Source organism: Pipistrellus hanaki (genome assembly GCF_964339955.1).
Source record: "Pipistrellus hanaki genome assembly, chromosome: 15".
Lineage (NCBI taxonomy): Eukaryota > Metazoa > Chordata > Mammalia > Chiroptera > Vespertilionidae > Pipistrellus > Pipistrellus hanaki.
In genome coordinates this window covers 76,773-93,576 of record NC_140517.1, presented here as the reverse complement: position 1 = coordinate 93,576, position 16,804 = coordinate 76,773, and the positions used below count along the sequence as shown (strand labels likewise).

At 55.9% G+C, this 16,804-nt stretch overlaps 1 protein-coding gene across 2 annotated transcripts; it reads right to left on the bottom strand.

Moving 5' to 3' along the window:
* Positions 1–5,256: 5,256 nt before the first annotated feature.
* DBNDD1 (dysbindin domain containing 1) lies at positions 5,257–13,596 on the bottom strand. Of its 2 annotated transcripts, XM_084906947.1 has the most exons (4): positions 13,364–13,596; positions 7,744–7,893; positions 7,177–7,317; positions 5,257–6,175 (listed from the first exon to the last, which is right to left on the bottom strand). In XM_084906947.1, exons 1-4 carry the CDS (start codon positions 13,392–13,394, stop codon positions 6,018–6,020), a joined length of 480 nt encoding a protein of 159 aa, XP_084763073.1. In that variant the 5' UTR covers positions 13,395–13,596; the 3' UTR covers positions 5,257–6,017. The 2 variants fall into 2 exon arrangements, with proteins under 2 accessions (XP_084763073.1, XP_084763072.1); XM_084906946.1 differs by lacking the exon at positions 7,744–7,893 and having other exon boundaries at positions 13,364–13,530.
* Between the last annotated feature and the right edge of the window lie 3,208 nt (positions 13,597–16,804).

Sequence of the window (16,804 nt, the reverse complement as noted above, 5' to 3'; positions counted from 1 at the left end):
CCACACACTGTTCACTGTTGCTGGCCTGAGTGCCTCCCAAGCTACTGCAATGTTGTCTACAGCATCCAAGATGCTGTAGTTTCTCCAAAACTCCCCGATCGTAGCTGTAGCCTCCCCATCTGTTGCTTCCAGCATGAGCTCAAAAGTCCTTCTCAGGTAATGAGCTTTGAAGCTAAAGGCTACACCTTGACCCATGGGCTGGATGGAGCCAGCTGTACTGTCATGAAGATACTCCACTCTGACGATATCAGACAGATCGCTCGAATTTACGGGTGGCATGGTGCATTGTCTAGAATGAGCAATGCTTTGTTGCTTAGGTTATTTTTGGCACAGTATTTTCAACAGCAGAACAAAAAAAGTATGTGAACCACTCATGAAAAATGCTCCTGGTTGCTCAGGCCTTTTTGTTCGAGTGCCAAATCATAGGCAAATTGTGCTTGGCGTACCCCTTCAGAGCCCTGGGGCTTCCTGAGCGGCACACCAATAGGGCTTCAACGTAGTAAAGTCCCCAGCTGTGTTGCCACAAGAAGCAGCATCAAACGATCTTTGGAGGATTTAAACCCAGGCAGAGCTTTTTCCTCCACAGAAATAATCGTTCCTTGGGGGGGTGTACTCACGTTCTTGGATATGATTTTCAGCGCCTCCAGGTATGCGTCCTTGTTGCTAAAAGCTGTGCAGAGCCATCTTGAAGTGCGGCAAACAATGGCGCTCCTTGAATCTCACAAACCACCCTTTACTTGCACTGAATGTTTCTTTTTGAGAGCTTCCACCTTGCTCATGCTGTAGGTCATCAAACAAACTCTTAGCCTTCTCCCCTGAATCGTGGTAACGCTCAGGGGCACGTTTCGCTGGCTCTGGTCTTCCAGCCACACACGCAGCAGTCGCTCTATAGTTTCATGACTGCACTTCGATGGCGAGTCAACCGAGAGGCTCTGAAGGGAGTACCGGTAGCTATTTGTGAACTCACCTTTCTTTCTTCTTTATTATCTCGGATTGTCGCCACGGTAGAGACAGTAAAGCTTTGCCTTTGCGATCTGGCTGAGCTTTTCACCTACTTCAAATCGTCTTCACACTTCTAGTTTTATGTCGAGGGTAATTGCTTTCCGTTCCCTTTTGGCATTTGGGGCGACCTTTAGGGGCCTTTCCCGGGCATGTTTGCCTACAGTGTGTCATGAGATCGCAGCAGTCTCCGGGAGAGAGGGTTCGCAGGCAGCACGTGGGGAAGGGCCTCCCCGCAGACGTGGCCCACCACGGGCTTCCCAGCTCTCTGGCCCAGCAACAGGTGTTCATCCTCGACGCCAAGGCAGGCACAAGGGCCTCTGGGTCCATCAGTGTCCAAATCGCTGGGCTGCACAGCTGCAGGCGCATCACCACTGGAGCGGGTTTTTGTGGCCCAGAGAACAGACAGAAAGTCGTGACAGGGAATAACGCTGCACAGCACACACCGGGTCAGCTCCTCTGTTCGGAGGGTTATCCGGGCAGCAGTCCACACGTTCGCTCCGCGCGCCGGTCGCAGCGGCCCACCCCGTGGGAGCGGATGGGGTTCGCTTCCGTGAGCCGCTGCCCGTGGAGGACCCCATAAGTGCGTGTCTTCGTATATGCCAGGTTCAAAATAAGCCTAAAAGCCCTCCTCCAAGCACCCAGTCGCACTCGTTAGCTGGTTTCTGTGCCCAGGCGTCTGGGTAGGGGAAGGCGGCGCTCCCGTTCACATCCTTACACTCAGGCGGAAAGTGGACTCCTAACGAGGTCCTTGCTGCGCATGCGCACAGCTCCCCAGGCGGGTATCCGGCCTCGGTGCCCCGATCGACGCGGCACTGCGCGCGCGCGCCCCCCAGCGGCGCGTGATTGGCGGCTCCTGTGGCTCCGGCTGGTGGCGGCCCTCCCCGGGCTGTGGCGATGCCGTGGTGGCCCGGGACCTGGCCGAACCGACGGGCCTGGCGTCGGAACCCTCCGCACAGCTCCGCAGGCGAGCGGGGCCGCGCTGCCCGCGGCTCCGGGAGGCGGGTGACGCCATCCTAGGGCGCCGTCCGGCGCGGGGAGCGGCGCGGGGGGCCGAGATGAGGAGGAGGGTGGATGGTGTTGGGTGACAGGACGGGGGGCTCAGAAAAGCAGGCAGAGCAGCTTCTCAGCGGCTCCCACCGCGGGCTCCCTGGGGAACCTCAGCGGCCACCCTGCCTCTCTGCTCTGCAAAGAGCCCAGGCTGAGCGTGTGGGGTTCGAGTCCCGCTCCTCCCGGCCCCTCGCTGCGACGCGGGCACGGTTCTGCCCGGGCCCCGCGGACGTTCTTCCGCTCGGTCTGCCCCGCAGAGCTGCTCTCCCGTTGGCTGAGCTAATGGACGCGAGAGTTTTGTGTATCTTTAGGAGTTTCTAATTTAGCAGTCCCTCGTTGAGCCCAACCAGTAACCGCTCGTGCTGCCCTGGGGCCTCAGGGGCTGAGCTTCCCAGACTCGCACCTGTCCTCAGGTGGCGCTGTTGCAGCCCTCCTACCGAAGAGAAGCCCGCAGACCAGAGCAGGTGCTCTCGCCTTGCAGTCCGTTTCCTCCTGCTCCAGCACCTCCCCTTTTAAATTCTGTGTTGTACCCCTCCCCCAGGGTTAGGATCTGAAATATTACTCCATGACTTAAGGTTGTTTATTTTTTTTTTATTGATACACCCTAGAGAGCAGTAATCACATTGATTATTCCCCCCAACTCCCCAATACACCTACGTGTAGTTTTTGGGTTTTGATACGAGAAAGATACCTTGATTTCAGATTTTTTAAAAAAAATTTTAGTTATTGCCGAAACCGGTTTGGCTCAGCAGTAGAGCGTCGGTCTGCGGACTGAAAGGTCCCAGGTTCGATTCCGGTCAAGGGCATGTACATTGGTTGCGGGCACATCCCCGGTAGGGGGTGTGCAAGAGGCAGCTGGTCGATGTTTCTCTCTCATCGACGTTTCTAGCTCTCTATGTCTCTCCCTTCCTCTCTGTAAAAAATCAATAAAATATATTTTAAAAAAATAAAAAATAAAAAAAATAAAAATTTTAGTTATGGCTGAAACCGGTTTGGCTCAGTGGATAGAGCATCGACCTGTGGACTGAAAGGTCCCAGGTTCAATTCCGGTCAAGGGCATGTACCTTGGTTGCAGGCACATCCCCAGTAGGGGGTGTGCAAGAGGCAGCTGATCGATGATTCTCTCTCATCATTGTTTCTAGCTCTCTGTCTCTCTTCCTCTCTGTAAAAAAATCAATAAAATATATATTTAAAAAAAAATTTAGTTATGGTGACTTTTATTGGGATTGTTTTTATTATATTGGCTTTTGAGCTACTTAGTGTTATCCCTAGTTCTGCCCTGGCTGCATTACTCAGTTGGTTAGAGTGAGGCCACTGCCCATCTCATGGACAAAGAAGTGCAACACCATTGGCTGCACCCACGAGAGGACCCTGAACTTGCTTACGTGGTGCCGGGAGCAGGTGGACAAGGTGAGTGTGGCTGGAACTGGGTGGGGCATGGCCATCCTCCCGGGAAGTGTCTGGTGTCCCTGAGGAATATAATGAGCCCCTTCAGAGCGGCCTGGTAGGCAGCCATGGTTTGCAGGTGTGCAGGCGACTGCTGGAGAGAGGTGCTGGAGAAGGCTGGCACGATGGAGCTCCTGGGCTCCCGGCCCTTTGTGGAGAAGTCCACCTACAAGGAGTTTGTGGAGGGTGCTGGTCGCCTGGAGGAGGACACAGCCCTCCCTGAGGGCTGAAGGGCTGGAACCAGGGGCGGGAAGAGGAGGGCAGGGAGCTCCAAGTGCAGGAGAGCCCAGCTTAGGACTCTGCTCTGAAAGCCACTTCCAGGACCACGGAAAATAGACTAAACTTAGGGCTGCAAGCGGGCATTTTGGCTAAGGGCTCTCTGACCCACTTTGTGCTCCCTGTGCCTAGAGGATGGGCCACAGAGTCATGTCCTGCTGGGGTGCCCAATGCAGCACCCTCATGCCTGCGATGAGGTGGCAGTGGTGCATTTGGTGGGGACAGTGCCTTGGGCAGAGTGCAGTGTTGGCCGTCTTAGTTTCCCGAGAGGGGACGCTTTGGCTCCGTGGAGAAATCCTCAAGGTTTGGTGAGGGGGCAGAATGAAGCCAGTTATCAAGGGAAGGTTTTGGGAATTGATTAGTGTTTGGGTTGGTAGAGGGCCTGTCGGTGTTTACGGAGGAAACTAGAGGTCCGATTCATGAAATTCATGCAGAGTAGGCCGGCCTTCCCCTGGATGCTGGCACCGTCTTCCCTCCCAGTCCGGCTTCATCTGGTATGACGTCTGGTCTAATTGGCATATGACCAGACCGGCTTGTATTATTATAGATGGCAGTCGTGGCGACCAGTGCCTGGAGCATAGCGCCTCTTCCCACAGTTCCCGGCCTGGCACCTGGCACCCCTACCACTGCACCTTCCCTCTCCTCTCTGGGCCATCGCCTCCCCCCCCCCCACCCACCCCAACTCCCCAGGAGCTCTGTGTCAGCTCCTGGCCTGTGGACAGGACACCAGCCAAGAACCTTCCACAGGGGTTCAGGGTGTGAGGAACCACCTGCCATGCACCAGGCGCCTGTTCTCTGGGCCCTCGATTCGTAGGTGAATAAAATGGTTGTGGTTTCAGCCTCATCGTGGCCTTGTGCTCACAAGTGGGGCCGTCCCTGTGGGCTGCCTCCCTGTGAGGACCTCCCTCTGGAAGGGGAGGCTCACACAGGAGCTCCAGACCTCTGTTGGGCAGGATCTTCACGGTAATGACTAAAGGTCAGGACTCTTGTTGCTGACAGGTGATTCAAATCAGCCGCCCTGAGTGCAGCCCAGCAGGCCCCAGGGGCTCATGCTGGAGGAAACGGGGCACCCCCTGGCTCGCACCCTCCCCGCACCACACTGGGGATGGCTGCAAAGGAAGAGACTGTGGTTGGGCCTTAGGACGGGTGATGTTTTAATGCCGCTTTTGTAATTAGCTCCACAGCAGCAGGAAGGATGGTGTAGGGGGATACCCAGTGGGGGGAGGGGGCAGGCAGGCCACCCTAAAGGATAGGGTTTTAAGGGGCATTCTTGACTGTGCCTGGCCAGTTGTGTCCCCGTGTTGTAGCTGATCGCATGGCAGAGATGGTGTCTCCTGCCCCTACGTGAAAGGCAGCCACCTGCATTTCTCGGCCAGCTTGCCTGAGGGCCTCCCTCTAGCCAGGCACAGTGGGCCTGCTGCCCAGGGCTCCTGCCGAGGAGCATGTGCCAGTGGGGGGTTCAGTGGGGAACACTCAGGGCAGGTCTCTGTGGGAACAAAAAGCAAGCTCACACATTTATTTTAAATCCAGTCTTGGACTTGCAATCAGACCAGAAGTCTGTCCTGTCTCTTAGCACATAGAAAGCAGTGTTGGGAGCAGCTGAGCCTGGTGGCCTGATTTGGGGGCAGGGGCTGTGCCCACGTTCTCCCACACCTCCAGCCCCTTGGGCCAGGATGTGCATCGACAGGGTGTGGGGACAGCATGGGCAAGGGACTGGAAGAGGTGGCCCACCTCCAAGCAGCCTGAGGCAGTCGTGCCGTATTTGGTGTTCTGAGCTGGGAGGGTGGGGCCGCTGTCTTGCAGGGACCAGGACGAGCAGGGTCTTAGGGCCTGGGAGGGCCCGTTGCTGGCACTGCTCCCTGGGTGGCTGGCAGGGGGCAGGACTGGAACGAAGGTGGGCGTTTTCAGGATAGACTCTTCACCCACACATTTGGCTAGACCCCAGGGCTTTGCAGACGGCCGTCATCTGCTCAGATCCCCCCGTCACCCAGCATCCACTCGGGAGCCTTGTGACAGATGAGAGCACCAGTCCTGTGGACAGAAGGTTCCAGAAGGCCCAGTCCACTCCTGTCTCATCCCCGGGCATTGTCAGCCCTGATCCAGGGACCAGGAAGGAACTGGACATCAGGCCACTGGGCTGTGCTTGTGCTGGGTGCCTGAGACCCTGACCCAGCGCCATGTGGGTGGGCAGTGTCCGCGGAGCCACAACCTCACATTTCCTCTGCCTGGTCCTGGGGCTGCCTGGCCTAGTTCTCCTTGGGCCTCTCCACAGTGAGAAACGTGTCCACAATTGCTGGCTGCCGCTCAGGGTCGCTGAGGTGCTGCTTCTCGCGGTTCTGCTCGGCCCTGGTCCGAGTCCAGGATGGGGACCGCAGACAGCCGGCCCGGGGCAGTGGGTGCAGGCCTGTTGGGAACATGGGTAGGGTCAGCATGGCCTGGGGTCCTGTGTCTCTCCTGAAGCTACTGGGCTGGGTCCTTGTGTGCTTCCCAACACAGTGTCTGCCACACATTGGGGTCCCTGGGCACTTAGAAAATGTGAGTGCCAACCACGAGGACATGTGGGTCTAAACCCCTCTGCCTGCATGGGGTTTGAGCAGGGAGAGAGGAATGTCCCTGGTCCCACTCATGGGGGCCTTTTGGGTAGATGGCACTTCCTCTGTGTTCAGCCTAACTTGTGACTGTTTTTTAGATTTTTTTTTTAATCCTCACCTAAGGACATGTTCATTCATTGTTAGAGGGGAAAGGAGAGAAAGAGAGAGAGAAACATTGATCAGCTGTCTCTCCCACCTGCCCCAACCAGGCTGGTATCGAACTTGCAACCTTGCTATGTGCCCTGATCATGAAGGAAATGGTGACCCTTCGGTGTGCTGGACTGTGCTCCAGCCAATGGTGCTTAACAAGTGTCCATTTAGTAAATTCTTCCTTCAGTGGGTCTGTTTTTTTGGCTGTGGTGGAGTTTGAAAAGCAGAACTGAGGAGGGTACTAGGAACAATAGATATGTAGAATACAGAAATGTTGAGTAAAAGAGTGCTGTGGTGGCAAATACTTAAACACATTGAGGTAAAATTATTTTTAAAAACGGTATTTCAGCCAGGACCGGTTTGTCTCAGTGGATAGAGCACTGGCCTGCGGACTGAAAGGTCCCGGGTTCGATTCCGGGCAAGGGCATGTACCTTGGTTGCGGGCACATCCCCAGTAGGGGGTGTGCAAGAGGCAGCTGATCGATGATTCTCTCTCATCGATGTTTCTAACTCTCTATCCCTCTCTCTTCCTCTCTGTGAAAAATCAATAAAATATATTTTAAAACAAAACAAAACAAAAAAACGGTATTTCAGGGAGCATGTTTAGTGGTCTCAGGCCCTAGGACCTCCCCCAATGCCCACCGTGTCCCAACATCAGCCTCACCAGCTGGCGATTCACCGGTCAGGTTCTCATCATCGGAGTCAGCAAAGACCTCGGCCAATTCCTGGTCGGACATGTCGGTCAGCTCGGTGAGGTCCAGGAGGTCAAAGTGCACCTCGAGGGAAGACACACTGCTGAGTGGCTCTGGGGGAGGGGGAATGTCACTGGTGCAGTCATCCGTGAGGCCCCCTGCCCCCATGAGGCCCAGAGGAGATCCGGAGCTCTGGGTAAAGGTCAGCATGACACCAATAAGATGGGACAGCCAGACCCCCAACTCTGCTCTCCACACTCGGGACCAAACGCCTTCTGGGAGCCCCACTTATAGATGGTACTGCTGAGGCCCAGCGAGCCCAAAGCTTGAAGAGCTCAGTGCTCACCACACTGGGGGAGTGTTTGGACAGGACGTGGCCCCTGGTCCCCGCTCCCTGAGGGTCACAGGAGGAACCCTGGTGCCAGGAACCCTGGTGCCGGTATTGGGGTTCCCACCTCCTCCTCCTCGGCCTCATGGTCCCCACTCCCTGGGGGTCACAGGTCCCCATGGAGCATGCCAGGCAGCTGCCCTGTACTTACGCCTCCGTTCTGTGACCTGCAGGAACCCTGGTGCCGGTATTGGGGTTCCCACCTCCTCCTCCTTGGCCACGGGCAAGTGGCCACTGTCCCCTGTCCCAGCGGCTGGGGCATCCAGGGCGGCCAGTGGCACCTCAATCTCCTTAACTACTTCTGCAGAAGACAGAATGCTTTACCTGAGGATGCAGAGGTTCCCTCACCCCAGGACACAGGCAGGGGATTGAGACGTTGCCTCAAGGGTGCTGGACAGTGAGCAGGGTGCTCAGGGCAGCCTCGGGCCAGGACCCCAGATGCGGTAGGGCTTCTCTGAGGAGGCTCCTCGTTTTCCATGTTTAAGTTTGTTGTGAGGTGAGGGCAGGAGGCCCCTTGAGGGCAGTGTTTGGTGGAGCGGGGACCACGGCAACACATGTTCCTCCCACACGTCCCCCGGGACCCCACAGCCGAGCAGGTATGCTCCAGCGGCCGAGCTGGGGCCCCCAGCAGGGTTTTGCGATGCCCCGGGTGGAAGCCAGAGTCAGAGTGGATGAAACCCCAGGAGCAGCTGCTGCTGTCGCGACGAGGGGCCCCGCTGGGATCCCGGTGCCAACAGCTGCCTGTGAGGCTAGGCCTGTCCTCCCCACTGTAGTCAGCAGCCTGGACGCCACTATGTAGGCCTGGAGGGGCCCCGGCTCACAGCTGCAGAGCTGCGCAGTGCGCCTGGCCTCGGGCCGGCCCTACCCGCCCTGCGTGGGGCTGAGGGGAGGTGTACCTGCTGCCCGTGGTGGCCTGTCCAGCTTTGCACCCTGCTGCCCTCACGTGGGCAGGCCAGGCTGGACAGGCGCGAGATCCGGTTTCTACCTCTGCTGCATCAGGAGCGTGGCTTCTGAACATCCTTAGAGGGTAGAGTTACACCACCCCTGTCCTGGCCCCACAGCCTGGCAAGGACACCTTCCCAACCAGAGGCCATGAGATGAGATTTGGATCCTGCTCTGTGCTGGGGGAGCTGGGCCAAGGAAGCCCTTGGGGGCTGAGTCTGCAGGACACTTTGTGTCCTCAAGGGGTCTGGGGCCTGTCACACCCTGAGACACTCCCACACCTGACCTGTGAGGGTGACTGGGCTGGAGGCTCTGGGGTGATAACTATGACAATGCCTCTCGGTTTTCAGACTTGCTCTGTGCCAGGCACTGCCCAGTGCTCTGCTCTCTACGTGGACGTCACACCCAGCCATGAGGGCAGGACGCTGAGTGCTGAGCTTTAGAGAGGGGCTCAGCTCCCTGCCGGCACTGCCCAGGGGACCATGGAGTCTGAGCTGTCAGCCTCCATTCCCAGGTCATGGTGCAGGGCTGGGAGCAGGGGCTGAGGGAGGAGACCCCTGCCTGTGCCCACAGGGAAGCTGGGATGTTTCCAGGGCCCTCCCCAGGCGGAAGCAGACTTCTGAAAGATGGAAAGATAGAGGCAGGGGTCTGCTCACAGCTGCCCTGTTCCTCTGTTGCTGGGTGGGGCCCCCTCCCCTAGACAAGAAAGCATCCATTCATTCATTCTTCAACCCAGCTAAGTTTTCCTGAGAGCACACTCTGACCCATCTAGCGGGGAAGAGGGACTGGGAGCATCCACCTGCCTCTCTATAGATAGAGGGAGGCAGGAGCCTCGGACAGCCCCTGGGACTGACTGCACAGGCACCATGGCCTGTTGCATTGACCATAAGAAGCACGTTATAAAATTCCAACATCCGGAAGCAGCAGAGCATCTGTGTGCCATAGAGTCAACGGCACATAGTGTATGTCTGGTCTTTTGAGTCTTTTCCGCCTCCTTTTGGTAGTGGCCTGATTTCTGTAAATCCTGGTGCCCTGATCTGTCTCCAAGCTGTGGGGCAAGAAGATGCAACTTCTGCCATCAAGGACACTGATCCTTGGGCTAGAAGGTTGTGATGGAAAGGGAGACTAAGAGTCAATATGCCACTGCAGATGCCAAGGTCAGAGGAGCCCAGAAAGGTGGGGGTTGAGCTTCGCATGTAAAGCATGTGGCCATGGTGCTAGACAGGCCAACTATTAAGTGCGGAGTTACCGCACTGTACAACAATTCCACGCCTACGCTTAAACCCAAAGGAACCAAAAACACATATGCACACAAACACTTGTACGCAAGTGTTCATAACAGCGCTGAGCATCACAAAAGGCAAAAGTGAAAGCAAACCCAAATGTCCATCAATAGATGACGGATGAACAGAATGGGTCCATCCATCACTACTCAGCAACAGAAAGGAACAGCGCTCTCACACCGGCAATAACATGGATGAATCTTAAACATGGTGAGTGCGAGAAGCCAGGCACAAAAAGGCCACATATTGACACCATTTGTGCAGATGTCCAGGACAGGCAAGTCCATAGAGTAGAAAAGTAAGTTAGAGAAGACGGTAGATTGGTTGCTGGGGTATGTGTAGGATGTGGAGTAACTGCTGATGTGAACAGGGTTTCTTTGCTGAAAACCTAAAATTAGATGCTGGTGATGGTTGCACAACTTTGTGAATACAGATACTCCCTAACTTATGACTGGGTTACACCCTGATAAACTTGTCGTAAGTGGAAAATATTGTAAGTAGCCCTAGCCAATATGGCTCATTGGGTAGAATGTCAGCCTGTGGACTGAAGATTCCCGGGTTTGATCCTGGTCAGGGGCATGTACCTCGGTTGCAGGCTCCTGGCCCTGGTTGGGGGCATATGGGAGGCAATCAATTGATGTATCTCTCTCACATGGGTGTTGCTCTCTCTCCTACCTTCCACTCTAAAAAATCAATGGAAAAAATGTCCTTGGGTAAGGATAAAGAGAGAAGAAGTATTGTAATTTGAAAATGCATTTAATACTCCTAATGTACTGAACATCGTAGCTTAGTCCAGACCACCTCAAACATGCTCAGAAGAACATTAGCCAATAGCTGCCTAGCACCAAAAGAGACAGTATCGTATCAGTAGTCTGGAAAAGATCAAAACTGACTATTCAAAGTATAGTTTCCACTGAATGCTTATTACTGATTGCCATTGTAAAGTAAAAAAAAAAAAAAAAAAAAAAAATCATTAAGTTGAACCATCTTAAGTTCAACTTAAGTACTAACAATACAAAATTGTAAACTTTAAAAGGGTGAATTTTAGCACATGTGACTTATATCTCAATTTTTAAAATCCTCACTGGAAACAAGGCTGGTTTTGGCTGGCATTAAAGGGCAAAGCCAGGATGACTTTGGACATGCACCAAATTCTGTATACCTACTTTGTCCCAGGCACCTGGCTCAGTAGCTGGGACTGGGTCTGAGCTCCAGGATCTGGGCTTGCCCTAGTACACAGTCAGTGTATCATAAATGTTTGTGAAATGACAGCCCCAAAACCTGTGCCATCTCTCTCTATGTATAAAAGCCTAAGTTACCATCACGACCAGTTGACTGAATGACCAGTCAACCGGTTGCTATGATGCTCACTGACCACCAGGGGGCAGATGATCAATGCAGGAGCTGCCCCCTCATGGTCAGTGCACTCCCACGGCCAACTTCCTGCAGCCGGCCAACCTCCCACAGTCTCTCCCCCAAGGACTGGGTAAGATGGCCCCGATCACCAATCGCAGGCCAGGCCGAGAGACCCTACTTGTGCACAAATTCGTGCACCGGACCTCTAGTAGTTAATAAAAGGCTCTCTGGCCAATCAGTCTGATCTCTGGAAGACCCGCTGCTCTTCCTGCTGCTCTTCCTGGGGCACAGCAGGGCAGAGTGCTTGGAAGCCTGATGGAGCCACAAGCTGGGTCATACAAGCCAGGGCCGAGGCCTGCCAATGTCTCTGATGCCCAGGACACTCCCTGTGGGGAGACTGAAGTTGGGGTGCCACCACCTGCCCCCCCCCCCCCCCCCGGGCTGATTTCTAATGTGTGTAGATAGGGTTACTTTGTGTTATGCCGCTGACCTATTTTCCAGCACAGCTGAGCTAAGAACGGCCCAAATTTCAAGTTCCCTTCTGTGTGCCCAGGGCCCTGGCCCAGCATCATGGAGGAGGCGCCTACGCACACCCATGAGCACAGGAAGTAATGAAATTAATAAACGAATGTCCTAAAGAAGCTGCAGGGAGAGATGTCACAGAAGTGGGGCACCAACACCCCGTTTCCCCAGGCCTGGTCCTTAGACTCTCTGCCCCTCCTCCTCACCCCGTTCAGGCTTAGCCTGTGGGTGGACTAGAACCCTAGTTTTCCAGAGTCAACAGCTGGGGTCCTTCAAGAAGTTCACTACCCACCACACTTCCTAATCTTTTCAACTCTGGATCTGCACGCTTGGATTATTAAGATGCTAATTCATTTAAGTCCAAGATGAGATTTGAACGAAGCTCTACAAACACCTTATCTTTTAGAGATAATTGCAGAAACAATTGTGAATGAAACAATGTGTCTAGATTTGCCAGAAATGACTCCTGTAGGGAGGAGATGGGCGGGGTCGGTTGAGCAGCAGGAGGTGGCAGTCAGGGCTTTCCCACGGTTTTCTCTCCTCTTGTGTGTGCTCTTTACTCTCCAAAGTGAAGTTTACAAAAGTTAGTGCCCTGAAAGGACATGGTCACAACCACCCTCCTGTGACCTGGTTAGACCCCACGGCATGCAGCCAGCCCAGCCCGCTGCCTACACAGAGCAGGCCCCGGGTGAACCATGTCTGTGCGCGGGTGACTTAATCCTGGGCTCCCAGTAAGTGGGGCCCAAAGACTGAAGGGTGGCTGTGCTCCTCTGGCCCAGTGGGCAGGAGCCCACACCCTGCAGCTCGTGCTCTCAAGCTGTCACTGGAAGTGTGTGTTTTTGGGGAGAGGGGGAGAAGGGCTGTCAGTGTTGAGAAAAGGCTGGATCCCTCCCATAAGTGACAAAACAAAGGAACCCGGCACCCCGAGCCCCTGGTGTGTGCGTTTGCAGGGCAGATAACGGGTCCAGGCAGCCCTCTGGCATGAGCCTGCCCAACCAGGGCTGCGGACGAGCCGGACACTTCCGGCCAGCGATTTGGTTCCAGGGGGGCGGGGGGGGGGTCCCCAGCGAGTCCCTGTGTGGCAGGGAGGGGCCCTGGAACGGGACCTCCAGGACACAAGGGTGCACCGGGCCTGGCCTGGCGGGTGGGAGCCCTGCGTCTGCATCCTGGCTCCCAGTGGATGAACGGCACCCACAAACCCCTTCTGAAAGGCTGGGGAGGGGGTTCCCACACTTCTCATTCCGCCAGGACAGCGGGCCGGCCGGGGGAGTATCCCTCCGAGCTCACCGGCCTCCAGACGCGCGGCCCGGGGGCTCGCCCAGGCCCCCTTCCCCACCAGCAGGCGGCCCCCCTCCTAGACCCCCCGGGCCCAGCGGCCACGGCCCCCGCCGCCTCCCCGGCAGCCGCTGTCGGAGCGAACAAAGCGGACGCGGCCTGAGCGCTGTGCCCCCAGCCTCGCCCCCGGGACCCCAACTCTCGCCCCCCTTGGCTCCGGGACCCCGGCTCGGCCGGGAGGGGTTCGGGGGCTCGGGCCCCTCCCCCCGGAGCAGACGGGGCGGCTCCGGGAGCCCCGCAGGGCGGCGGCTGGTCCGGAGGAGCCCGGCCCCGGGACGAGGCTGCGGCCGCTGCGGGGAGCGGCTCGGGGTCCGGGGCTGGGGCCGCACTCACCTCCCGGGCGGGCGCCTTCCGGGGGCTCCATCAGCCGCGGCCTCGCGGACCGGGCGGCCCTGCAGCGGCGGCGGTGGCTCCCGGCTCCCGGCGCCCGGCGCAGCGCATCGGGAGCAGCCGGGGGGCCGCTGCGGCGGGAGGAGCCCGCGGGGCGGGGCCGCAGCTGTTCCGGGGCCCCCGCCGCCCCATTCTCCCCAGCCCCGCGCACAGGTGCGGCCCGGCCCGCGCGCGCCCCCTGCCGGGTCCGGGCCTGCGCACCCCGCCGGCGGGGCCTCGCCCCACTGCGGACCCCCGCGCCAGCCCGCACCCTCCCAGCCCGCGCGCACCCTTCCGCGCCGACCCGCACCTTCCAGCACTGGCCCGCACCCTCCCAGCCCCGCGCGCACTCTCCCGCGCCGGCCCGCACCCTCCCGCGCAACTGCAGCGAATTCCGTCCATCGCTCACCCCAGATATTTGTGGGCCGCCAGCTACGATCCCGCGCTTCGCACAGGGAGAAGCAAACGTGGGGCCAACACCTAGGACTTGTGGGTGTGATCCACGTTATGAATAAACCGGGGTGTGGGGAGAGGGGGTGTGGAGGGGTCCTGGGTGGGGGATGGAGATGAGGAGGCACTGGCCGGCCTGGGGGGCGGGCGGGTGCTCCCGGGAGTGAGGCTGGGCGGCTGGCTGCAAGTAGAGATTGGTTCGCTCAAGTCCCACCTCCAAATGCAGTCTGAGGTGCGGGACCGCACACAAGCCCTTGGGGCACAGCCTCTCCTTAACTCCCAAGGACCCTAAGGAGCCGGTACCCTCGTTTTTCAGGGATAAAACTCAGCACGAGAGTGTGAGTAACCCGACTAAGACTGCAAAGCCAGAGGCCGAATCCAAGCCCGAGGCCTGCACTTCTACAAAAACAAACCAAAGAAGAGCATCGGGAGGCAGGGTTAGTGCCCAGCTGAGAGCGGGAAAGGCTCCCAGAGGAGGGCGGTGGGTATGAACTTTCAGGCCAATCACCCACTCAAAGGCAGGCAGTGCGTTCAACCTCAGCTCACCCAAACTTTCACGGCCCAGCCCAGCTCCCGGCGCCCAGAGCCCAAGGCCTTGGAGACACCGTCAGTCAGTGATCCAGGTTGTTTAAAACCCTTTACAACGATTTAATGCCCCACTGGGATTAACCCTTATAGTTTGTGAGCCACTGACTGGTCTCTATGGCACTCCGAGAGGCAGAGAATCTGGCCTCTCGGGTACAAAGCTGAGCTACAGGGTGGGTGGTGCGGGCATTGCTTGCTCAAACTCAGCTAGGGTGGCAGATTGCATTTTCTCAAAATGGTCCCGGCAACATTTTTTATTCCACACGTCTTCTAGAACCTCCCACTCCAATTAAGACTTTGCACCTTACTCCTCCCGCTTGAAGCCGGGCAAGCTGTGTGACTGCTCTGGCAGTAGCATGTGGCTGCAGGATGCTCTGTGACTTCAAGGTAGGGTCTTATGAGGATCTCTCAGAAAGCGCCGCTGGAGCCCAGCCACCCTGGGTGAGGAAGCCCAAGCCCCTTGGATGCCACTGCGTATTTCCTTTGAGCACCCATCCCCCGTGGAGTGCCATGTGGAGCCAATAGCTGAGCTCTCTCCATGCAGTCCTTGCTGAGTGACAGATTCATGAGCAAAACAGATATGTCACTCTGTGAAGCCCCTGTGTTTTGGGTATAACTTGTTATGCAGCTACAGTAACTGTCACAGTAATTGCTCAACAATTCCTGCTTGAGAGATGAATACATGTATACAGAGGGACTCTTGTCAAAGGCATCTAGAGGCCAGTATTTATTTTTACCTTCTTTCCATTTTTTTGGTTAGCCTTCACTGGAGGATCCCCCCCACCCCCCCATTGATTTCAGAACGATTGGAAGGTAGGGAGAAGAGAGGAGAGAGAGACATCATTGTGAGAGACCCACATCAATTGGTTGCCTCCAGGCACGTGCCCATGACCAGAATCAAACCAATGACCCTTTGGTTCTAGGGCTGATGCTCTAACCACTGAGCCAAGCTGGCCGTGGCTTTTAGCTTTTTATTAATAACATTTTCAAACCAAAGTAGAGAGAATAACGCAATTAACCAGCATGTACCCATCACACAAATCAGTGATTACCAGCTCTTGACTGATCCCGGTTTTAACTCTTTAAACATTTTTTGTTGATAGTATTCCAGATATTCCCCCTTTTTCCCCTATTGCCCCCATCACCTGGTTCCCTCCCACCCCAGGCCTTCACCACTCTATGGGCTGTGTCCATAGGTAATGTATGTATATATGCATATAAGATCTTTGGTTAATCTCTTCCCAACCCCCTCCCCCTGTTCTCTCCAGGATGCCATGAACTTTTCATCTGAGCAATCCATGCTGATGAACCAAGAGACACTGTTGGTTTGCAACAAATGAACACCCTATGTGGTTATCCCGAGTTAACCTTACTATTCTTGCCCTTTTTACTGAAAGGGATTATTATTAATGTGTTTATTTAACTCAGGAACTCTGAGCCAGAGTTCTAAAGGAAAAAACAGCCAGCATGAGGCACCTAGCATATTGGGTCTGTAAAGTAAATGTTAATTAATAATAATTACTCCACTGTGTTCTCCAGCTGCATTGTCTTGCCTGCCAAATTCCCTCTAGGAGGCCTGGACTTGGGGGAGGAGGCTCCTATCAGGCCAGTGGTGTCAGGCACAGAGGGCTTGGCTGCCCAGGCACAGTGGCAGGATCAGACCTCACAAAGGCCTCAGGGCCTGCTATAAATAAATTGCAGCTCTGTGCAAGCTAGGTCAATGCAGCCCTTTCAACCAGCTGCTCCACCCCCAGAACAACCAGGGCTTGGCTGGGCAAAGAGGAAGGCCCTCCGGCTCATCACTGTGGTTCTCAGATCCCTGGCGCTGCATGGTGTCTGAAGCCCGGCAAGCAAACAAGGCGTATTCCTTCATGGAGGGGCTGACAGAGCCACGCCTTTCTTCATGGCTCACACTGTGTTCCTGATGCAGCTCTGCAGGGGAAGACGGCGTACCCTTCATCCCCAAATAGATGAAAAAACCTGCTGCAAAGCCACGCGTCAGGAGGATGCTAAATTGAGAGTGTTGGGGGAAAAAAGACCAGAAATGGCACGTAAAGATGGGCACCAGCTTAGGATAAACACTTAGCCTTCTGGGCGATACAGCGATACATGCAGTAACCGTGTAGTGTCAGGCCTCGGAAATCCCTTCGGAAGTTGTAGCAAGGTTAGGAAAGGAACTGACAGCTCACCTTTTCTGCCCATCTGGATTCCGCGGGCAGAGTTTCTCATTTGTCCTCACATGAGCAGGAGGGGGAGGGGCTACAGTAAAGGTTTCTTCAGGCTGAGCAGTTTACATCTGTGAAAGAGACACTTGCTGATTTCAGAACTTTGGATCTTCCTTACATTTTTTTTTTATTATTCATATGGTTT